At 37.9% G+C, this 25380-nt stretch overlaps 2 protein-coding genes across 2 annotated transcripts in view; both read left to right on the top strand.

Moving 5' to 3' along the window:
• ches1 (checkpoint suppressor 1) overlaps positions 1 to 12168 on the top strand; it is a 58201-nt gene extending 46033 nt beyond the window's left edge. The window contains exons 4-6 of the mRNA XM_007252953.4: positions 1818 to 1876; positions 4817 to 4922; positions 6147 to 12168. Of these exons, the coding sequence (XP_007253015.3) occupies positions 1818 to 1876; positions 4817 to 4922; positions 6147 to 6585 (604 nt within the window). The 3' untranslated portion in view covers positions 6586 to 12168. The remainder of the gene's footprint in view (positions 1 to 1817; positions 1877 to 4816; positions 4923 to 6146) is intronic.
• Positions 12169 to 15497: 3329 nt separating this feature from the next.
• On the top strand, positions 15498 to 24661 carry gtf2a1 (general transcription factor IIA, 1). Its single transcript, XM_007252952.4, has 10 exons — positions 15498 to 15747; positions 16963 to 17064; positions 18242 to 18395; positions 18574 to 18638; positions 18833 to 18917; positions 19639 to 19772; positions 21521 to 21622; positions 21801 to 22088; positions 22451 to 22540; positions 22878 to 24661. The coding sequence occupies exons 1-10, from the start codon at positions 15718 to 15720 to the stop codon at positions 22983 to 22985; spliced, it is 1158 nt and encodes a 385-aa protein (XP_007253014.2). The 5' UTR covers positions 15498 to 15717; the 3' UTR covers positions 22986 to 24661.
• The last annotated feature ends 719 nt before the right edge of the window (positions 24662 to 25380 follow it).

The raw sequence follows: 25380 nt of genomic DNA, 5'->3' as shown, positions 1-25380 counted from the left end.
ACTCACTCTACCTCAGTGTATCTCACTCTTACTCACTACAGTACAACTCATTATACCTCACTGTAACTAAACTCAATCTACCTCAATCTACCTTACTGTAAGTCACTTTACCTGACTGTACCTCGCTCTACCACACAGTAACTCACTCTACCTCACTCTTACTCACTGTAACTCACTCTACCTTAATCTACCTTACTGTAAGTCACTTTACCTCTCTTTACCTTGTTCTGCCTTGCTTTACTTCACTGTACCTCGCTCTACCTTACTTTTATTCACTCTACCTTACTGTAACTCAGTCTTCTTTACTTTATCTTACTCTGCTTTGCTCTACCATTAATCTGGTTTTGTCAAGTGAGCACAATCTGCAGTGTGATGAGCTCCCTCCATTGCTGCACGCGGGGAATGCAGTTAAGAGTTTGTTATTCACAATATTATCACAGCTCTTTCTATTCTCTCATTGTGAAGCTTATATCATCATAATAACACGACAATGAAAATACAATTCATCTTACAGACTTACCTACAGCGTGTACTTGTCCAGAAAAGGAATTGAACCACAGTCCCTTTCCTTTTAATTCATTCCATTTATTTGTTTATTTGAGTGCTTATTAGTAAACAGAAATGACAGCAAAAGAGACCTAAGTTAGCCGTAAAGGCTCGTTTTCATCTGTAGTTATTTTACAATGGTAAAACTGTTGCCCTCTACAGTATAAACTGTGGTCAGGGGTAGCACTAGCGTAGCAGCATAGAAACACTGCACACATATAAAACTAGTGTGTATGTATGTATGTGTGTGTGTGTGTGTTGGAGACAACACCCATTTGCTTCCCTAAGCCGTCCCACCATCTCTCTGTTACCTTGGTGACTGGAACACCTCCATGGCAACACTTGGGCTGAGGCAGGTGCTGTTGGAAACCATTTGTGTGAAGAAAAGATTAAAAACAAAATTGGATGGACAAACGGACAGTTAGTGCTAAAAAATATGCCACCTTAGCAACACAGAACTCCATGGCAACAGCAGGTGGATCTAAAGCTTTTTTGCATCTTTAAGCGCAAAAACTGAACAAATTTCAGTGGCTCCCCAACTGATACCTGCTGTTTACAGTCAGTTTTCACTTAAAATTTTTAATGCTTTTATTTATTTTGTCTACTTTTTACTTTGAAACAAATGCAAATTAATAAAGTTAAGTACGATAAAGTAGCAGTCCCTGTTATTTTTTGTTGTTGTTGTTGTTGAAAGGAGTAGTATTCATGACCAAGATATAATATTTATTATTCTTCATTCATTAAAAAAAAATGGTCTGGTAGGTTTGATGGATATAATTTCATAAATAATCAAAATGAACAATATACTTAAAACACAGATTTTCCCACACTAATTTGTTTATATTAGCTCTACTTTATGCTCTGTGCAGTTAAACATTCCCACAAGAGAGGTCTCTCAATCCCCAAATCTCAATACCGTATGGACTGTTGTTTCATTATGTGAAAAAGCATGTGATATCATCGTTATTTTCAAAAGAAACTAAGGAAAAGGCAACCACTGAATTGGACACAATGAAATGTGGCCTCTACCTTTAACCCATAATAGTAATAGTAATAAAATTAAAGTAATAATAGGTTATTGAGTGAGGTGGAATAAAGCAGTGTGACATGTAAAGATGTCCACAGTTGGTGGATGCTGCAAAGGCTACAGTTCTAAAGAGCTAATCACAGAGATTTTAAAGCGCCTGGGGTTACAAGGGCTGTAATTACTAATCACTGTGAAGTGACCACATTCCACATTCTTCTCTTCTCTTCTTTCTTTCTGTCTCCAGTCGTCCTCTATGGTCAGGAAGTCCACTTTTCAGAAAGAATGGTGGAGTGGTCCTTCAAGGTAAGAACCTTTTCATGTGTTTTATTATAAATATACGTTATATTATAAATTTAGGTTCACTTTATGCTTAAAGGTATTTCACACAAATGTATTCTGTAACTCAACTGAGCCGCAGTTGCTATGGGAGTACACATTAGTGGGCGGAGCCTGAAGAACAGGACTTGGGAATAGAGAGTATGTATACGATACAGGGAGCATGATTTCTGGCCACATTTGATGTCCAATGAACAGTAGTTCTTTGGTCATTCAGATTAATAATTATTGACCCCAACTGCTTTTAATATGAGCATAAATGTTTTTATTTCATTGCCAGATAACCTGTTTCCCCAAGAAACACAGCCATGTTGTAAAACATTTTGCCACCCAATCTGGCAGGAATGTGATGTCAGTGCATACCCTCCCTCTTAAGTTCTTCCTCATCCTTCATGTTCTTGCTCTCTCTGTTCCTGAAGGTGACTGAGCTCTTAAAAGACCATTCAATACCAATCAGAGCGCTCTCTTTTTCTCAGCCCAGAGATTCACTCCAAATAGATCCATTATCCGTCTGAACAGCTTCCTCCTCCATTACTTCACTGCTGTTAATAGAATAACGGCCACCAAGCTGCTCCACAAGAGTGTCTGAACTAGACTGCGCTCAGTCTATTTGTCTTTAGAGTAATGTGTTATAGTGGGGAGTGGGTGTCCATTTAAAGCAGTAGTTTGGACAAAATTTGAGTCTACCTACTTCCTCCTTTTTAGCTTAAAAAAGTCATTAATCCACCAACATGACTGGTGCCTAAATGTTGTAGTCTGACTGCTCAAGTCTTAACTTCTACACTTAAACTGTTAGACTAAAAGGCTTTTAAATGCAGTCCTGGACCACAGTTAGTATTCAGAAGGGTAGAGCATACTAACTATTTGTTTATTGCATTAATAACAGTTAATTACATAATTATTATTCACAGCAAAAGCATTAGACAAAAACCTTGGTAATTGAAATTTAATGTAAGGAAATAAATCAAAACTGCCTCAGTTGTACCATTATTTTTTAAAATGGTTCAAAGTACTAACTTTCAGTTATCTAGTTTAAATAAATATATTTTTTGTAATAACATATTAAGCAAAGTTTAAGTTTTAAGTCTTTGTCTAAAGTAATGCATTGCCGGTTTAAATATGTTTGCCTCCTAAAAGCATTATTTATTGCAAAAAAAGCTAAAATAATGTCTAGTAGATTAGAGCACTTGTTGTAAATCCATGCCACACCTTAGTATTGTTGTATATGAGACACATAATAAAAATATGTTTCAAAAAATGTGATTTATATAAATTTAATTAAATGTGCAGTGATAAAAGTAAAGATATGAAAATGAATGCAATCTTCCCTCTGCACATTGTATTACAGTGTGGGAGTGTTTCCTACTATCAACTGATATTTTCTGAACTTTCCATCCGTCTGAAACAGAGGAATGAACAGAGAGTGTGTAATTCACGGTGGTGACTAAAGCTCATGTTCTGTGCTCTCAGCACTGGTATCCTGAGAGCTGTCCGATTCAGTCTGAATAGTTCTCTTGAGACCTCTGTATGCAGATGTGTGCATGCAGATGTTGTGTTTGCGAGGTAAACAGCAGTGGGCTGCTGAGGCCATGTATGACATCATTGGGGACAACAGCTATGAGCAAAGCTCTTTTTTTAACAGCTTAAAAAGACTTGACTGCTAAAATACAGACAGCTGGAATAAGGGCTGTGTTTTGGATGATTCCAGGTCTTGGTACTTGGCTTGGTTCAGTCTTTTATTACTGGATAAGAACGGTAAAACGGTGCCATCGTCTGAACACCCTCTAAATGGAAACTAGCAGAACTGTTATGTTGAGATTTATTGTTTTAGTACTGACAGTGTAGCTTCGCTTTGGAATTGCTTTGTCTGGGGAGTGTAATGTGAAAGAACACATTTTTCAGACAAGCTGTGTTGATAGCGACAGTAGATTCACTTGCCTTGGCACAGGTGTCAACAAAGCTGAGCATGCCTGTGTGAAAAGCGTAGAGTCTGCTTACTCTTAACAGATTTTGCTCCCTGGCTTTTATTACATCCTGAGGATTACCATTCAGGAATCTATCACCTAACTTCTGAGGCCTAGGATTTGATTCTCACGTTGGTTACAGTTTAAGAAGTTTGGTGTGTTCTCCCTGTGTTTACATTGTTTTTCTCTGGGTCCTTTGGTTTCCTCACACCTCCCAGAGAGACACACAGTAGGTCAATTAGCTATGCACAATTGCTCCTAATGTGTAAATGTGAGATGGACCTTGATTCAGGGTAGGCCATAGACACACCAAAGCCCTGACTAGATGTAAAGATGGATGAAGGGATGGTTTACTGTTTCATCTATCCATCCTCCATCCATCAGATAAATACTTATTCTGTAGGTACATGCTCAGCAATGCAGTCTGTCTGAGTTGTTCCTGAGTAATAAGAGTAAAAATTTAAGAGGGAAAAAACCCAGGAAGCACTGGAGGCTCCACAAAGTTTAAGACTAGAGATACTGTATACTTGCTGTTTGGCTTTGCATTTGCGTAGACAACAGACTAGATTGTAGATTTTCACACACTTGTCTGCACCTGGCCTTTCACTAGGGGCATCCAAAGATATATTATACAGATGAGGATAGCCTTGCTTTAAAACATTCCACCTGTTTGATGCTCTTGAGTCCCTGAAATGCGCCTGATGATTTTGGGTGTATTGCATCTAGTTTTTGCGACCTAACGGACACAGGAAATGTGAGGCAGTCATCAAATGTACATGAACACATAGTTAACAGCAAGTATATCTCTTTTGCTACAGAAAAAGCCATTCTCCACTTGCAGAGCTTTGCTGATTTAGCATTATGCTTAGGTTTATTGAATTTGTGGTGAGTTCACAGGGCTGTGCAGCTGATGGTGTGTATTTGTGTTTGTTGTTCTCTTCAGTACCACAGAAAGTGATCCAGCACAGCTCCAGGCTTGGTGCGGAAGGCCTTCTACCAGTCATCAGACCCCTGCCTATAAGTCCTGTGGGGATGACAATGGCAGCGAGGTTAGTATCATACTCCTTTTATACACACAATTCACACAGCACACATAGACTGGGGGAGAAATGCAGTGGGATTATTTGTATCTCTGTCTGACTCTCCTAAATTCATGTCTCCCTAATAACGCAAAACACTAGAAAGTAGCACTCTATTGAAAGCTAGAAGGGAGTCTAAAGCAGAGTATATGACTAGACAGGACACCCTTGTCAGTTACTAATAATGAAATAATATGGTAATATAGTAATGCATTTTCCAGACAAGCTAAGTTTCCAGTAAATGCAATGCAAAAATTAAACGTTGGGTTTTTGTGAGCTACAAACCACTGTGGCTGTCTGAACATTTATGCACCGTATTTATAGCCTTCAGCTGTATTGTAAACAATGAGTCTATGAGATTCACAAATAATTGTATTCTGTTTTTTATTAACATAAATTTACATTTTACACAGTGCCCCAACAATTAGAATTGGGTTGTATCATGCACCTACATAATGTGTGCTTTTTTCTTATATTATCCAAATTTGACAACATTTATTGGAAGAAAAACCCTTAAATTAAATTAAATACTAAAAATATATATTTTTGTGTATTATCATTAATCAGTTGATGTTTATATATTTATTAAATATCTTTCTTACCTGCACTTACGTCCGCCTCCACGTCTCCCTGCCTGGCAATTCTGACAGTTGACTATAATATCGGTTAAAATGTATTTAGAAAGATTAATAATCAATACGTTTCATGCAAAAATAAGATTTGAACTAAATTTGGTAAGATTTCAACAAACAAAGTACAAAAGAGTACACTCATTTTTACTCACTATTCAGTGTAGGAGGGTGTGTTTTGGATGGCAGCCTACAAGAATTACAATCTGCAATACACATCATTCTAAAAAAAAATCACATACCACCTGCGTGTTGATGACTAAAATGGTAATATAATAGTTCTTCTTTTCCTCAGTAATATTCAGTAAAATTAAAAACTTTAGAATTCAAAACATCTCAGAAAACATAAATCAGTCACAGAAATCAATATAGTGAAGTACATGGAAATTATGAAATTAAATGGAGCTAATAACCACCCCCACTGTCTATGTGCTACCCTAATCACATCAAATGTAGCACAGCTGTAAAAGTGGAGTAACCCACACATGCAGTATAGGTTCATTAATGTTATGAGATCATACATTTTAAAGTTCTCACTAACCTGTGTGCGTGTTTCTATTATTAGATCAGTCCTGAGTGATTATTTGACCCGAGAGAAAAGCAGTTTACCCACCGATGATCCACCAGTGGAGCACAGATCTTCTTCCAGTCCCCGAAACAGCGTCCATCTCCTCTGCAGCCAAAGCCGGGAGGTCATCAGCAGAGTTCCAGAGCTCAAGCCGGAGCCCAGAGACTTCCCCCTGAGCGCCATCGCTCCGGCCTCTCAGCAGCCCCTCAGCAAAGCAACAAACTGCACCAAAAGCCGCCTTTCAAAACCGGGCGACACTCTCCCTCTGAAGAAGAGACGAACAGAGAAACGTCTGGCCGGTGACGCAGAGGACGAGGAGATGAAGGAGGCTGCGGGCTCACTGCTTCATCTGGCCGGAGTACAAGCCTGTCAGAATAAGAGCAGTCAGAATGCCTCCAGAGTCCAGCGGGAGCCGAGAGAACCGGAGAAAGACTAGCAAGACTTGCAGGAGGTCGAGCGATACTATTCTTGCTAGCCTGTTCTTCCTCCTCAACAGCTCCCGCACTTCCTTTTTTATGATGTCAGGTGAATTCATACATGGCAATATTGACCAGAAATCAGCGTTTTACTTGTGTTCAAGCACTATTTTTTTAACGGGTGTTGCTCACGCCTCAGTTGGTTTCTTGTGCACTCGAGTAAAGGGATATAAGCCATAGTGAAAGTCATTAAGGTGTGATGATTTTCAGTTTCCGCTTATCACATGGCTGACTAACACAGACGATGTCAAAATTCTTTCACCAGTAAAGAGACAGTGTAGACTTAGGCTGTTTTCACATGTCTGCAAACCTGAGTTTGAAGTTCTATAAAAACACTTCAACAGCATATTTATACATAAAAAGTAAAAAACATATTTTGTGAAGCAGCACTATTTACCCCTGGCAATTGTGCTTGTTTTAGCCTGACTTTTACTGGACTTCAAGTCTGTAGGTCTACCAGAATAGCGAGTGTGTAGCTCTACTTAAATAACTATTATTTCATCTCATTACAAAGATTGCCTTTAAATTTGTGTTGATTTGTTTTTAGTGATTATTCTACTGCTGACTGAAATACAACACATTCATAAAGCATTTAAAATATACATTCCTGTAGTCAAACTTGATAATTTAATAATTATACCTCATACGGTGTGTAACTGCAGGAAATCATTAAAATATGTAAAAGGGTTGGGAAGCACTGCCTCAGTCCATATGTAAGCAGATGTTTTACCTGCGAGTGTGAACATGACTGTGTTCCCTTAGGCGCTGATCGTGACTACAGAGGCAACAGACCGGCCTGTGGGAGACAGATCTGCCGGCCCATGGGTATTTAAAACAGAATTTGTGGCCTAATTACAGTGGAATAGCGGAGAGACATGAAACAGAAGTGTTTAGTGTTTCTAAATGTCAAACAGTACAAATTGTATTGTATAAAACTGTTATCAGATTAACTGCCCTTGTTATATTGTTTATTATTGTCCCTCATCATGCACAATTCCATGAATTTCTTGCAATTTATGTACTGTGGGATGTTTACATGCAGATGAGCCTCTTTATCACCCAAGCTCCAGAGCAAACTAACAAGAAGACTTTGGAAATAAAGTAGATTTAAGTCATTTTTTGTTTAAAGCAAAAAAAAAAAGAACTCGGGTTTGGAGTATGTGTGAAAACAGCCCATGATATCTCTACAACCTGCTGCTCTTACTTTGGGAAGTGCCAAAGATAATTCCTTTTAAAATGAGTGCAAGCTAATCCTCACGTTTAATCAGAAGACTAACTCACAAAACAGTGATGTTAAAACAGCCTGTGTGTTTCCTGTGTTCATTGTTCTCATCATGTTGATATGACTTGTTGTTTCTCTTTTTCAGGGGTGCACAGCTCTTTAATGAAACCTGTAAAATAAGTAACTAAGATTAGCTGAGCAGAAGCCAAGGCTACACAGTACATCAGTATTTTTTACTAAGCTGGATATCCTAATATTCTGAGGAGCGCTGTTTCTCCATGCTGAGCTGTAAGTGATCCTAGTGCGCAGTAAGCCTGCCTCAGCCTCTAATGTCTGCCAAACATTTTGCTACCAAATGGAAACATTTTCATAGTTCCAATGATTCATCTGAAGTTCCCAAAGGGACTGGATTAGTTTTACGCGTCTGTAAAACTAAAAATAATTTTACACATCTCCGCAGTCAGAAAACTCCGGATTTGATTGGTTTGATTGGTTTTCTGTTCATAAAGTTTACTGTTTAGAAAGTTTCCATTTTGGAAAGTTTTTGATTTGCAATAAGCAATGTGTTTAATCTCTGTGGACACGGCATAAAACACAGCATAAAACACCTGCCTAGGAAGAGAGCCTTGAGTTTGGATGGGACTAAAATGGTCAGACTAGTTCAGTGAAAAGCTAAAATTAAAGCCGATCCAGATAAAAATTAGATCATAGACGAGCTCATGTGAACACAAATTATCCCACGACACTAATGCATTTAAACCTGTTTGAATAGAACAGACTTAACCAATCTTGTCAGCAAAGGGCCGGTGTGACTGCAGGTTTTCATTCCAGCCAAGCAGAAGCACGCCGCTACATATAAGGTGACTGACCACCTGATTAAACAGGTGCAATCCGGTCTGCTGATGATGGTTTACAATAAAAATCTGCAGCCACACCAATCCTTTGTGGATGGGACTGAACACACCTGAAATCCCATTGGATTTTATAACACAGGGCATAAACATCTTGCCACCATGAAGAAATCCATGTTTCACTGCAGTTGCCAAGTTTAGGAGGCTTTAGCATTTGAGCCTCTAAAACAGGGACTAACACAGTAAAGGTCTTAGTCAAAAGTGAGAAACCACAGCTAATAGTGCTGCGTGTACGTTAGAGGACGTGGAAATGAGCAGGGCAGATAAATATATAATTATACCCATTGCAAGTACAAATTTCAGTGTGTGTGTGTGTGTGTGTGTGTGTGGGTGGCATTGAGCCTTGCTAAATGCTCCCAGTGTTAGCTAAGCTAACTAATAAGCAGTGAACAGACTGGACCACTGTTCTCCCCTTCTCTCTAAAGCTCCACATTTTTTGTGCTCACATTACAATTTAACCACTCCCCAATTCCAGCAAGTTTTGAAAAGGTTTGATGGAGTTTCATGTAAAACAGAGGAATCAAGTGCTAGCCTTCATGTGAAAAATGGAAAAACAGCTGTAAACATCATGAACATGAATGTACTCAGTTTGTTTTGAGCTGATTTAGAGAGGGAGTAGCGAACATATTCAGTAACAGTAACGTACTTTAATCTTAAAGTTACAATAGCTGTAATTATGAATTATGGGCTGTGCACTCCTGAAATTAGCCATTTTCTCATTTTACATAACAAAAAAGAAACTGGCAAATCTTCCATTCAGACATTTAGCTAAAGAGCAGGTGATATTTTTTAATGTTTCCAGCGCATGTTAAAAATGCAAAATCAGATGCAATATATGAACCCTTTCTGCCAAGTGTGATGTAAACATCTAGAGTGAATTCATAACTGAAGCACACTTAATACAAATATGTGTATTATATGAAGCAATGCCTATTGTGTTACAATATCAAAACGTACCAGTCTGTTTTTACTTGATTTATTTGATTTATATTGTTTTCTAGAACAACATCATTTTGGATAATAATGGATAATTTGCAATTTTGGATAAGTGTAAAAAAGATCAGAATTTTATTATGACTATTTTATTATTATTTTTTTATTTAAGCATATAATTTAGCCGTACGTTTTCTCAGTTATACTGCATGGGTGCTTGTAAATAAGAAGGTATTTTTAATCCACCATACTCAAAGATTAACGTATGATAGCTGATGTATTTAGCATGAAGCATGACTTATTTTCCTACGACGGTAGAACATTAGAGGTTTTTCTCTCATTTTTTTATCCCGTTGCTGTACGGATGGTGTATCTTTTCTGCAGACGACTCTTCTAACAGAAGATACTTTATGGATTTTAACTCTCTGGAGCTCAGGATTTTTATTTGGGCTTCAGGTGAAACCGATGCTGTTTGTTTGCGATCCTCAGTTTTGGTGGTCCACAAATTGTCAGTGTTGTTGTCCAGATATTGTAGAGAATCAGTGTTGAGTGAGTTTTCACTCTTTACACCCTTTAAGCTTGTGCCTGCCTTCACTATGTGTGCTCAACTGTCTTTATATGGTTTTATTTTTTATTTGATTTTATTTTTGTATTGGTGTGGGTAGTTTAAATCAGATTAATGGGCCCATATCAGGATGTTTCTGACATTTGTTAATATAATATTATATGAAAACATTGCTGAAGTTTCAAAGCCTCTTAGTCCAAACAGATTATATATGGAATACAAATCTAAAAAATCAGATGGCACAAAAAAATGAAACAAAATCTTAACCTAAATCAAACCAATAAAACTGTAGCTGTTTAGCCACACCCATTCATGATACAGAGAAAAGATATGGGCCCTTTAATTAATACAATCAAGTTGGCATTAAACGTTTGTAATAAGGATGCATGATGACATCAGGATCATATCAGTGTATCTAATCCCAATTATTACCATATATTTGACATGTCCAAAAGTATCATTACAGCCCACTCTAATAATAGAGTTCAGTCACATTGCTGACATTCACACACAGTGTGATCTACATAGCACAGCATTGACCAATTAAAAGGGGACACTCTGGAGCAGTCATGAGCACATATAACCATAAGGTCACCATGCCTAGTGCAAAGCATGGGCTGACAGGGTATAAAGCCCACCAGCACTGGGCTGTGGAGGAGTGAAAATGTGTTCTTTTAATATTGAAGCTGGAGTGGAACAACTGTGAATCCACCGTCAGTAACTGTCCTCACTGATGCTCTTACTCTTGGGGCTGAATGCAGTCAAATCGAATCCTCCTCATATACAGTATTCCAACAGCTAATGTGAAGTCTTCCCAGAATACTAAAGGCTGTTAGTGCAGCAATTGATCACAAACATCCTGTTAATACCCTTGATTTCAGAAGCAACACTAAAAGTGTTTGGACGTGTGGCATTTATGCATGAAAAATATCACATATTGTAATCCTGCTGTTGGAATAAGTAACACATTTGATGAATGTCATTATAGCTTCATTCATCTCAACACAATCCCACTTTACATGGCCCAGAATAAGCTTTCTGTGCCATGAAATTCACCTTTAATAATAATAATACTCTCTGCTGGCAGTATATGTTATAGCATATATATACCTTTGGAAGCCACAGTTACCATCATCAATAGTAAAGTCATGTAGTTTTATATAAAGGTTTTCTGACCCAGAAAGGTTTTCTGTGTAGAAAGTGCAGATTGTAAACTGTGAATCCATCCACTATTTGTACCATTTGTGGCATCAAAACAGAAAAAAATCAGAATTGTAGGCTGCTCCCTGTAAAAGCATTCCGAATGTTAAAACAAATCATTAAATAACTCACTAATTGCATTGTAATATAACAGCACTCTTCTTGTCTTCTAAAGGTTAACATGCTGCTGAGTTTTGATCTTTGAGATTTAATCCACACCACAATATGTAACACACTGTGTATATGAGCATAGCCTGCTGTTAATACGACACTTAATAAGACACACACAAATTCAGCTCTTGAGTCGAGTTTGTAACTAATGCCAACATGACTCAAGCAGAAGTGTGCATGAGGTTCAGGAAAGGTTTTTAAGTTTCGTTTTTTGTTTCAACTCTCTGCAAGTTTTTAAACCACCACTAATAGAATAGTGATATGTGTCTTGTGTTGTTGACACTTGTCTTTACATGGTATTTGTGTCCAATACTCAGATAGCAATCCCATGCAAAGTAAATCTGCCAATTTTCTCAATGTGCAATCATGACTGCCAAAGAACACGTTCATGACTACCTGTAAATAACTTCACACTCTCTTAGGTAATGAAAAAAACAATGTCATGTCTTTACAATCATTTGTTTCACTTGAGAATTACATACAATGTTTATGTAATGTATTGTCTTCCAGTTGCAATAATAAAGGATCCGTTTTAAAGGGATTTTTTTGTGCAAAATTTCTTTCAATGGTATTAAAATTATTGCTTTACACTTGATGGAAATTTGTACTGTAAATATGCAATACTATACTGTAAAACATTTTACAAGTTCATGACAAGCCTATAACATTTATGAGCAAAGGACAAAAAAGTAGCTAATTGTTAGTAATTGGTTATTTAAAGTAATCTGAGTTGATGCCAGTTTTCTAAATCTGCTTTACTTTAAATGCCCAAAATCCATTGTTGTTACACAACACGGGGTCAATAAACAAGAACGTGCTGATCTTATTTAATCACATGCTACATGCAGTGATGGTGTATCCGAAAAGAACATGTAAATCTACATTAAACCAAACATCCCACCACATCTTCCATTCTCAAATTATGGCTTATAAAACAAAAACAGAGGAAATATTGTGCTTTAATTGCCTAGGTTCAGTCTGCCACTGAACTGCAGCATAAGCACAAGATAGAGGAGCAGTTAATGCTAAAACTAAAGCAGTTTTAAGAAACATGGCATCACAGAGTATTCACCCACACTAAAAACAGTTATTACACACAAGCAGCTCACAAACAACAATTATCAGCTCAGAGTGTGTGTACTCTACACACACACCACAGGAAAATGACTTCACTGCAGAGTTTTAAAGGAACAGTGTTGAAACTCTGCATTAGCTCACAAAGGATATGTTCCAATTGGGTACTTCTAAATAGATTTGAGTATGAAGTATGTAGCATAGATAAAAGTATCAACGTTTAGTATACTCAAATATCCATAGTGGATGTTTAGGTTGTGTAGATTGAAATAGCAACTCTCTTTGCTTCCTGTTAGTACGAAAACAAATTAGTATGGTATTATTCTGTGTATTTCACCTGCTAAATTAACGCCCTGTTCTGATTGGCTGCCTTTTGTCGAGCCTCAGTCTGCTGTTTTGACATGTATAAAGAAGTAGAGACCTAGACCTGAGTAAAAGTACAAGTGCTCTATCAAAAAAGTTATTTGAGGAGAAGTTAAATTTGAAGTATTTTTTAAGCTCCACCCTTAAGGGGAAGTACTAAAATATTCAACAGTTTTTGTGTATAAGTATTGCAAGTAGTTTATAGTAAAATGTTAAACTAAAGTACTGAGTGTAAAAGTACAGTATTGTGTTGTGTAGTTATTACAGAAAGCAGTGGAAAGTTCTCAGAATGAAAGGCAGAACAGGAGCAGTGAGGTCTTCTTATAAGACCTCATCAACATGATCGATTGATTTGCTCAATGATGAGTAGCTTAATCTAACCCGGTGACAGTGCAGATCATCTACCGCTCTGGCTTTAGTGATAATGTGGGTTTGGAATAATTTCTAACATTTATAAAAATGATAAAATAATAAATAATACCCCAGAAGATACAACATTTTAGTATTTATGTACAGTAGCGAATTAAATCTACCGTATTATTAATCTCTGTAAAGGCTGAGTATATACAGTTGTTTCTGAATATGGCTGCAGTTCTTAAAGACTTGAGTGAACAGAGGTCTCAGACTTTAGGGTGAGTGTAGTGAAGTGTGACAGCTGAGGGTCATTCATAATTAAACACACACAGCCCTAATGACCAGACCCCTCTCTGAGCCTTTGCACAAGCAGCAGCACTCTGTTGCTATGGAACCACAGGAGGGATTTTATTTTTTTAAACTGTATGACATCACAATACGCTCACATTGAATATATTGGGTCACCTGACTGTAATGCCCTACCTCCTGCTTTCATATCATTGCATCCTTGCCAACTCATAATCATTTGTGTCCCTGTAAATCTATATAACTATTCTCTTTACTATTCTCTCTTTAAATTTGTTCATGATTGACAGTTTATGTCATGTTGTATTATTTACAGTTTCTGTTCTAGAGAATTTTTTTCAGATGATTTTTTCAGAAAATTGTATTTGTTTGGTATGTTCAGGTATGTTTAGAGGAGTAAAGCATTCGACCCAAAAACACAGCTCTTGTATATTGCACAAAGTGAATAGAATAATGAAGAGGGTCTATTTTCAAATGTTTTAATACAACGTTAATCCATCAGCAACTATGATATATTTGAGAGTAACTTCTGCTCCTTCTATAGCTTAAATTGGCAGTGGTGGCTCAACGGTTAAAGTACTGGGCCAGTGGGCCATCGACTCCTGGGTTTGGCAGGCTGCCACTGTTGGGCCCTTGAGCAAGGCTCTTAACCCTCACTGTTCCCTGATAGCTCCGGATATATGTTCAACAATATCACTGTGTGTTTTCACTAGTGTGTATATGTGTGTTCACTGCACAAATGGGTTAAAGGCAGAGGCTAATTAACTACAATGTGGGACTAATAAGACATGCATTAATATTATTATTAAATACGATTTTCTTGTTTAAATTAACACAGTGCAAAAACAATACAAATCATTACATAATAGCATATTAAATATATTCATATTTCATACATATTCCATCTTTCCATTATGCTTAATTCAACAAATAAATAAATATAGTGTTTAAAATGTGAATAAAATGGCATTTAAATTTGCTGTTTGAAGATTTACTTATTTTGACTTTGAAAGCAAACGTATATCAATTTATGTCATTTCAACATTTGAATAAAACTTTAAAAACAGCATAACTTTGCAGATGGGGTCATTTTTCCACTGATCACACACACACAAACACACACACACATACACAGTCTGCTGCCCTCGTGTGGTGGAATGCAGTTATTATTAATATTGGTTAGATTAAATGTATTAAAAGAGTGTTAAATGGATTATCACTGTTATCCAGTCCTGCGGTCCTATATAATGCACTTTAAATCTAATAGAGAACTTGTGGTAAGGTGTAAGGTTTTTTTTTTATGTATTGCTTACAGTACATCATTTACCAGGGAGCTTAAAACTATTGTTCTGCTGTAGAATTCTATTTTAATTTTGCTGTATTATACGATATTTAACTATGTTTGGTAATTTTGTTATTATGTAAATGTAATATAATATAATATAATAATTATAATCAAATTAATCATCACCAGCACCAATTTTGTTATATATATATAATAATTTGATTTATCTACTGGCTTTATCTCCAGTTAAAAATTATGTGTAAATATATATATATATATATATATATATATATATATATATTACCCCTCTATGCATATTTTGGTAATAAAAAAATAGAAAATAACGTAGTTTTATAAATGTACTAATTCTTTTTAAGCGCCTCCCCCGCCTCTTTCTCTGTGATCCGGGTCCTGTCTCGTGCCTGGCGGTCTCGCGATACCGTGACGCAGGCGAGCTAGCTATTTGACGCATGCGCAGCAGCCTGGCTGTGTGTATAAAGCAGCACGACGGCGGCGGCGAGACGGCGGGGGACGGAGCCCGGGACCCGCGCGCTGATATAGCTTATATACCGAGCTCACGCAGCCCACCGGACAGCGCGCGGCTTCACCTACACACCTTATGCGGGCAGCTGCGGGGCGCGCGACCGCTCGGGTGTAGTTTAATCAGAGCTGCAGCAGCGCGGCGTGTCTGGCGCTCCGCCCGCGGTAATGGCGAGCTCGGCTAACTCTAACCCGGTGGTAAGAACCCGAATCAGAGAGAACGAGGCGAGGGCAGTGAGCAGGCACGAGGGCGTGGAGTGCCCAAAAGCGGTGAACAGAAAGCAGCAGCAGCGCGTGAGAGCGGGGCAGTGTGACCTGCGCGAGCGGGTGTGGAAACCCAGCCCATGCTCGGCCTTCCCTCTAATAAAAAGTGTTAGGCACACGAAATCGGCCATGTTAAGTCCTGTCTCTCTGCAGGCGGGGCTCACAAAGCAGCCCCGCACTACAACTACTACTGCTGGAGTGTGATATATATGTATATATTAGTTACTAACTACTATAAGATTACTGTTATATATTATATATTACAGATAGTGCTGCATTAACAGTGCTATAATAACGTGCGTTGTCTTAGTTTATCTACAGGTTTACTGGGATACTCTCTCTTTGTATTTAACGATAACTAACTGTCATTGTCCGTGTGCTGCTGTTACTCCGAGCTGTGTATATATAACTTACAAAGCCCCAATACTCATATTTTAGGTTTAATTCTGGCTTTGTATCATTTTTTAAAAAGCTGCACCTCCTGTACACTCTACTCTCATTCATCTCCAGCTAACTCTCTCCAACCAAGTCAGGCGATATGATTAAAGTTAGCTTTTTATTGGAATTCTACCGTTCCACCTTAAATCCCGCAGCGCTAACATTCCGGTGCTGTTCAGGCGCCAGACTGTATCCGCTGCAGGATTTAAGGTGGAACGGGGTAAATTCCAGTAAGCTCAGAGAGAGGGAGCCACTCCGCGCTGCAGTTAGTTAGCACTAGCCTCGCTCCTGCGCTCCTCTGACCCTCCCTCCCGAGCAGCCCGGGTTATATACGGCCCCGCGGCCGCTCTAATATCCACCCAGACCGGGATGGGAAGGCGCAACTCCGCGCCACGTCACCGCCGGAGCTTTAAATAGCACGACGGACGGAGGAAGGGAGGGAGACCAGACTAGGACATCAGGGACTGGACACTGTGGGGCTATAGCTCTCGCTCTCTCCATAACCCTCTGCCTGTTCCTGACACCTGCTATTCATCTGTTTAGGCTTATTTTAAATCATTATGGGCCATGCGTTGATTATTATTATTTATTATTATTATGATTATATTGCACTTAATTGAATACTGTGCAAACCGATTGTACAAAAAAAAGAAGAAACTCTATGGTAGTTTAGTATGTATTCATCTGCCTTTAATGATGCTCCCTCTCCAGCCTAAACTCTACAGAAGTGTGATGGAAGATGTGATCAATGAGGTCCGAGAGCTATTCCTGGATGAGGGTGTGGATGAGCAGGTCCTTATGGAGCTCAAAACGGTAAATGAGCTTACCTTTATCTGAAAAGGCCACAAAACATTTTAAGAAGCTGTTCAAATTGTCACTTATTTTATTTTTTTGTGTACACTAGGGCTGCAACTATTGGTCAATATAAATTCATTTTAACTTTGCAGACTACATATTTCATTGTCGACTAATTGTTCATTTGTAACTGTACCACATACACAAAGTGTCTCCAAAGGTGCCAAAACACAACAAATTACATATTTAAACACTAAATATCAGCACTTTCCATTCTTAAACATCATCAGGAATAATAGCTGACTACTCGACTAATCGAAAAAACAATCAGATTAGTCGACTACCAAAATAATCATTAGTTGCAGCCCCAGTGTACACATACAAACCTATATTGTACACACATTGAAAACCCCCCAAATTGTTTTGCTATTTTAATGATTGTTTCAGGATGTGCTGAGAGAATAGTGAAACTCTATTTGTTTTCCTATAAATAGACAGCCATCACTGAATGGTGGAAAGAAGAATGTTGATTGCGGTTAAAGTGATATTACATAAAATAATAATCTAGTTAAATTAGTATTCTATAGGGTTCAGTCAAGCCAGCGCCACTCTGAAGGCAACCAATAAAGTCAAAATGAAGGATGTTTGTTTTAAACTATTATTTACAGTGGGTAGTCAAATATATTTTATCGTTTTGTATTTATAGATATATATATATACTGATATAGATTTTGATATCAGGCATCCATATACTCCTACGCATTAGTCTGGACTAATCAAACCAGTATACAGTGAAGTGTGCGATTAAAAAAAATCATACCCTTAAGCTTGTTCGTTGTTGTACGGATTGTATATTTAACTTATGACGTAATGACTGTGACTTGTTTAAAGTAAAAAAAGTATAAATCATTTATCAATAACTAAGTAATAAATAAAAAAATATATAAATTTGTAAAATGAATAAGGGTCCGGTTGTCTCCAGTCGTGCCCTTTAATGGCTTTTTGTGCTGTGGTTACTAGACCTGAGAAATGCTTCCTTGATCACCAGTGCTGATTCAGCTTTCTCAATCAAATATCTAAATAGTGCTGACTGATGCCTCCTTGAGTCATTGGTGTAACCCTCAACTGTGGCCTGATCAATAACAGTTATGTGATTAAATGTGACCTGCGCTATTGATCCGCTGTTGTGTTGCAGCTGTGGGAGAGTAAGCTGATGCAGTCGAAGGCTGTGGACGGCTTCCACACTGAAGAGCAGGGTGCTCTGCAGGTGCAACAGCAGGTCCAACAGGTTCAGCAGACCCAGCAGCCCAGTCAGCCACAACAAGTTCTCCTGCCACCGGCCCAGCAAGGTCAGAACAACATGTACTTGTACACCTTTACAGTTGAATGACCTTTTTTTTTTTCTTTTTTTTTTTTTATTAGTTTGAAGCTTCTCTACAAAAACGCTTTATTTATTTTAATATAATACAATAACGCAAATTAATATGGAATACTACTAAAACAAGAACTTGCTTTCCCCACAAACAGCACCACAACAGCAGGTGATTGTACAGGATTCCAAAATCCTGCAGCACATGGGTGCGACCGGCATGGTAAGTATATCCTTGCCGATGAGAATAAAGTTTCAGTTTCTGGAACTCATGCTAACTGTACCAGATTACAGCAGGTGTCACTTTGAAAAAATATTGGTGTCTTACTCTGCTATTTTATTTTCTGTTTAGTGAGATTAATGTGACTTTTTGTTTCGTGTTTTAAATTAAATACATTTTCTATGATCAATGTTAAGAGCGCAGCTGCCACAGCGGCAACCTTGGCGTTGCCTACCGGAGTAGCAGGTGTAGGGCCCTACCAGCAGCTCATCACAAGTCAGGGTGAGAACATCTGATGTATTACTTTTTAGATTAACATTAAATTAACATTTAGATTAGTAGTGTGTGTAGTGTATTATGATAAGTTTTTTTTTTTTTTTTTTTTGGCTGGCCAAATAAACTGCGAAAGCCTTCTTTAAAAATAGCAATGTGAGAATTTGTATTGCTTTTAGGCTCTCCTGATAATTTTATCCATCTATCTCTTTCATCTACACGTGGATTTCTTAACAAAACTATAATACTCTTAATGAAAAATTTCATCTGAGCTACATTACATGATTTTACACTGTTACCGGTTAATCTGGTATTTTTTGGGGTCCAGCCAGTACATTCAACTATGAAGGAAGTACAGCTCAATGTCAGTGGGCATTCAAACACAAGGTCTTGCACTGTTAAGATTTTCATCTAGTCTGTAAACATTTAAGACTGAGATATGCTGTCACAGTAAAATCCTTATTAGTTTAACAATATTAGCTTTCTCTTAATTTGTTTGAAGACTATATTGTTGTAAATTAGTACTGTACCCCCAATAGGACTATTAAAATGGGCTATACTTGGACGTATTTGTTTATTTTTAGTTGGACAATTTTCAAAATGATGTCCTTGCACATGTCCATCCTGTCTCTATATACATGCTCAGGTCTTGTTTAGAGTGTTAGATGGGGTAATTGGATTGTTGACTTGCAGAATAAGCTGGATTAAATTGTGACTGGTTGGTATCCAGGTCAAATCCTGCAGGTGGTGAGGGCGGCTAATGGAGCTCAGTACATCATCCAGCCTCAGCAGCCCATCATGGTCCAGCAGCAGGTCCTGCCCCAGATGCAGCCGGGTGGAGTGCAGGCCCCCGTTATTCAGCAGGTAAAATTTAACCAAATCTCACAGGCAAGAAAATATATGTTAAGACACTAGACTTTTTGATGTTTGTATTAATCTTGTTTTAATGCCTTAATAAAAACAAATTTCAACACTTTCAACAATTGATAAGTGGTTAAATATACTATTATGATATTGATCAACTGATAACATTTAATAAAAAAAATATATACATTTGAGTGTACATAGTACACGTAGTGTAAAAACACAACTGTTCAAGAAATGGTGAGCTTCACACAAGGTTTGTTTTACTTGATCATGACCAAGTGAGCAGGATGGTACTGTGAGGTATGCACACTGTTACATTGCTGAGTTTGCCATTCCAGCTGTTCCAATAAATAATCTGATAAATCAGGTAATTGGGCAGCTAGAAAAGTGTTGCAATTTTGGGAGACTTTCCTAGCAAACTCAAGACATAACGCCCCAGAATAGTCTAAGCTACTGCCATGTTTGCTGTATTATTGCAATATTCAGAGTTTACCTTACATTTCATCTATTTGTGTTTGTGTACGCAATTATTCATCTTTTATACAACAGTTAGTTCCGACCTCACAATCTGATTGGTTGAGAAGTGATCTAGCCGTTTTGATATATGTGATAACATCACGGCCTTCTCACACTAAACCTGTATCACTCCGCGGACGCGTTGCCGAGTAACGGCATATACACACAGGGCACCCGCAGCAGCGTTAGCTTAGCACAGGCTAACGCTCAGCCGGGGCACGCTCGCCCGCAGCGCTGGCTCGCCTTTCATGGGGAAAAAAGGGAAAGGAAATCGCTCGGTTAATGCCGTCTGAGAGCCAGAACGCTAACCAGCCAGGCTAGACTAAGCTAAGTTTATGCTAAGCTAAAGCAAGCTACGCTAACCTAACCACCGTCCAGCCGGCTAGCTAAAACCAACACCACCCAGCAAAACAAGCAGAAATGCTCAAAAAATGCACAGCGTTCACCTGAAGACGACTCAACGGAGCAGGAGAGGAGAGTATTAGCGTTACTTCACGCTCCTAACGTTTACCATCTTCGCTTATTCCCAATTTTGACTTTCGTGGTGTTAGTCTGTATGAACCATACACCGTTTTGTAGTTCAGTTTCAGTTCTGTTAGTTTTTGTGGACTACTTTTTGGCGGAAGGCACAGTCCATATTAAAGCATATTCACTCCTAATTTCTTAAAGATCTTTGATTTATTTTCTTTATTCATTTTGTAAAAAAAAAAAAACTGTTGTATAAAAGCAATAGAACACTCGAGGTCGTGTGTTATCACGTATCATTACAGATAGGTTTACCCTGTTTGTGTATTATGATTTACTAATAATATATGTTCATAATTCGTGATAACACACTCCCTCTCGTGTTCTATTGCTTAAATAAAGCATACAACAGCAGCCACTTCAGAAAGTGATCGAGGTGTTTGGAGACCATTTTTAATTTCGGTTTAGTGTTATTTATTAAACATTTAATTTACAGCAGTGCCAGCATGATGCTAATTTTGACAATTAACTGTCAAATTGATTGTGATGGTAAAGCTATCTAGACCAAAGTTAAAAGGTTTAAGTGTATGGCATCTTCACATTCCCAGTGGTTAATACTATGGCCTATAGATATAGATACTATTCATTACAAGCAGTAACGTGTGACTGAGTGTCTAATAAGAATAAAGACATTAAGTTCATTAGTATGCTGCTAATGGAGAAACAACACTAACAAATCTCCTCTTTGTTTTGTATCTGTTTAGGTCCTGGCTCCTCTGCAGGGTGGCCTCCCTCAGCAGACGGGAGTAATCATCCAGCCGCAGCAGATAGTCCTCACAGGGAACAAAGTGCAACAGAATGCTCAGGTCAGCATAGCAAGGCACACCGCACCTTTTTTTATTGTTTGTTTTTTGTGCATGCCTTTATCTTGGCTCATTATTGCATTTTTATTGTTCTTATCGCCTAATCCTTTAAAAATGTACCTTTATCTGAACATGTAATTAATTGGATTGTGTAGTTACTTACCTTGTGATTTTGGTTCAGGTCATGCAAGCAGCCATGGCTGCGCAGGCAGGTCAGGGAGCTGCACAGATCCAGGCCCAAGGCCAGCCTCAGCCTCAAGTACAGTCTCAACAGCAGCAACCAGTGCAGCAACCACAGCCGCAAACCCAGCCGCAGCAGGCTGCCCAGCAACAGCCACCCATGATGCTGCAGGTGGATGGGGCTGGAGACACATCCTCTGAGGAGGATGAGGAAGAAGAGGACGAGTACGATGAGGACGAAGATGAAGACAAGGATAAAGATGGTGCGGAGGACGGCCAGGTGGAGGAGGTCTGTATCATTGTTTATATCTGCACACTTCTAGACATCTTTACAACAATAGTCAGTTGTAATACAGAAATGAGCACATTCAGTTGGGTTGCTTTGATTAAGCTTCAAAATGGGCAGTAATTCACTGGTTTGTTTGATTGGATGATCATGCTTTCACATGACAACATCACTAATAATATGTTCATAATTTTTAAACGTTTATTTTTTTTATATATATATATATATATATATATATATATATATATATATATATATATATATATATATATATATATATCATGGAGCAGTGTGCATATGTTGGGTTTGAGCTCAAACTGAACATAGTAGTTGTGTTTGTGCTTTAACCATCCCTGTCCTTACAGGAGCCTCTTAACAGTGGCGATGATGTGAGTGACGAGGAGGACCAGGAACTGTTTGATACAGAGAATGTGGTGGTGTGTCAGTACGATAAGGTGTGTATACTTGGGTCCCTATTACAGAAGAACCCTAACTCCAAAATGTATCGTCACCATCAGTTGATTTTAGGATGGTGGTGTATTCTTGACACAAGTTTTTATTCATGTACACAAGTGTAATTCAAATATATTTGCCTAACATGGTGTTACATACTGGTGTTTTAATATAATTATAATCAGTTCTAAAAGAAAACTTACAGACTGCACAGCCTTTTCCTTCCTTCCTTCTGTTTGTCTAGGCATAAAGATGAGTGTTTTGTCTTATGCGTGGATGCTTGGTTTACAGCAGTTGTTAATTATTTAAACATGGACATTCTTTATATTTTGCTTTTAGATTCACAGAAGTAAGAACAAATGGAAATTTCACCTGAAAGACGGTATTATGAATCTGAATGGACGCGATTATGTCTTCTCCAAAGCTATCGGAGATGCAGAGTGGTAAAGAAATGGAGAGAAAAAAAACTGTTGAATGAGTATGCAAGACTTTAGGCCCGGGATTATATGACCGTCAGAAGATGCACATGGTACAGGGATGTGGAGAGGCATCCCTGTACTGTCTGTCGGGTGATGCTTGAGCAGTGTCGAAGTCCTGTACCTTTTTATTGGTGGATCTCCAGTGACTGCCCCCTTTTTATTTTTTATAATTTTAATTTGTATTTTTTTTTTTTTTTTCTGGATCTTCCTTTTATTTTAACAGAAAATTCTGAATGCCCAACCTGAACAAAATCTGTATAAAGTAGAGGCTGTCTTGAGCAAATATTGTAGTGCCTCGAAGTAGCTGTGAAGTCCCCAGACCTGGCCCCAAACCCCCTCCTGGCGTGTACTTTTAGATTACTGTGTGCTGTTGTTGGCTGTAATGTAGTTCTGAATAGATTTGGGTTTCCATTTTAAGATAATCCCTCGTTAATTAGGTATCTGCCTACTTGGGTTGTCCTGAATTTCCCTCTGTTTTTGCCAAGTCATTGCTTTTAAATTTTTGCCACACATTTTTCCATCATTAAATACGAACACTAAAAATGTCCAGAAGCAAATTTAAGTCTGATCCATTTACCTCTGATTCCAGCTAACGTTTGTCCTTGTCCCACACTCCCCTTTTTAATAAGCCAATGATTAGATTTAGACAAATGTAAACATTTCTCAAACTAGCTCAAGTTTTCGTGTGTTTGTCTAATACAGTATTTTGCAGCTGGTTAAAGGTGTGCGCTGTCGGTGTGACGTGTGGTTATCATAGCATGCTTAGTCCCAATGGCTTTAATCTCGCGTGTCTGTGTGCGTGTGGAGTCACTGCTCAGCTGTGTCTTTAAGGACTCAAGACAACCCTTACAATACTTTTAGTGCGGTCAAACTTGCGTTTTTATGTTTGTTCGTTTTTTGTATTTATTCCTGAAAGCTCAGGCACCATCACGCATTGGGGATGAGATTGCGCCACACTGTGCTCTTATGAAAAAAAAAAAAAAAAAGAAGTGTTCCTTTTCTTTCTGCTGTCTCGTCTGCTTTAGAAGGTGACTAAGCTGTTCCATCAAGTCTTTACCTGTTTTTAACATTTTATTTTTTTTCTGTTTTAATTTTTGTTTTTTCCTCCCTCTCTCCCAATTCTAACTCATTCTGCAACTTGTTCAGAGACATCTCTCTGTCTTTTGTTTGCCAATTGAGGTAAAATATTAACGAGTCCTATTATAAATGTATTTGAACAGATTGTGGTGTATCAGATGGAACAACTTGTCTCTTTGAAGGGTTTTTTTATATTAATTTTAGTATGCATTTCTCCATCTTGTCCTTTTCATTCTTGTTTGTGCCTTTTAACTGATTTCAGCTATCAGGTGTTGAAAATGGTAGCAATTTCATCTTTTTTTTTTTTTTTCTTCTTTTGAGAAAATCCTAAAACTGTACACTTGGCTTTGTTTTTATGATTGTTAATAAACCATAAGCAGGTAATGGTGTCTGCAACTGTTTAAGAAGAACCATATCCAACCTTTTCCCCATATACTTTATCATTCATTGCTGTGTGTTGTAGGCTGTGTGCTTGAAATATCAGTCATCTGATCTTCATCTATTTTTTTAGTATGTTTTCAGATTATTTTTTCCCCCTTTGTATGATAATTAAAGTTATTGAAATTATCTAAAGTCTCATTTAATTTTGCTGTCTGCTAAAAAAAAATCTTTGTTTTTGTAATAACTCAAATAAAAATAGGGAAATAAAAAAAAATATAGGAGCTACCTGGCCAAAAAAAGTGTCCACCTGGATTTAAGTAAGTAAAAGATGTGGGGTTGATTCTGCTGTTGGTCAGGTTTAGGTTCAGCAACAGTCTGTGCTGAAAGGTCAGCTGACTACCTGAATATAGACCAGGTTTTTCCATCAATGGATTTTTTTTTTTTTCTTCCCTGATTATACAAGCATATTCCAAGATAACAATGTCAGGATTCATGCGGCTGGAATTGTGGAATCATTAAGATTCTTTGGGATGTGCTGGAGAAGGCTTTGTGCAGCGGTCAGACTCTACAATCATCAATGTTGCGAGATCTTGGTGAAAATATTGGATTTAAATAAGTCTTGTGAAATTGCAGAAGCTTGTCACAACAGTGCCACAGTGAATGCCTGCCACAATCAAAGCTAAAGGCCGTCCAACCAAATACTTTATTATTTATTATTGTTTTTTTTGTTGTTGTTTTCCTTTTGGCCAGGCACTGTAGCAGACTGCTATCTGTCAGTTTTGGTATTTGTGCATGTATGAAGAATGATGTAGATTGGTACATTTTCTATAGTTGTATGTTTAGAAGGGGTTATTTATGTTGCTGTACTGTTTGCTTCTTTAGATGAAGCTTTTTTGTTTAGAAAA

The sequence above is a fragment of the Astyanax mexicanus genome, chromosome 1 (genome assembly GCF_023375975.1).
Source record: "Astyanax mexicanus isolate ESR-SI-001 chromosome 1, AstMex3_surface, whole genome shotgun sequence".
NCBI lineage: Eukaryota > Metazoa > Chordata > Actinopteri > Characiformes > Acestrorhamphidae > Astyanax > Astyanax mexicanus.
The sequence above is the reverse complement of the archived record's forward strand: the minus strand, read 5'-3'. Positions and strand labels throughout refer to the sequence as shown.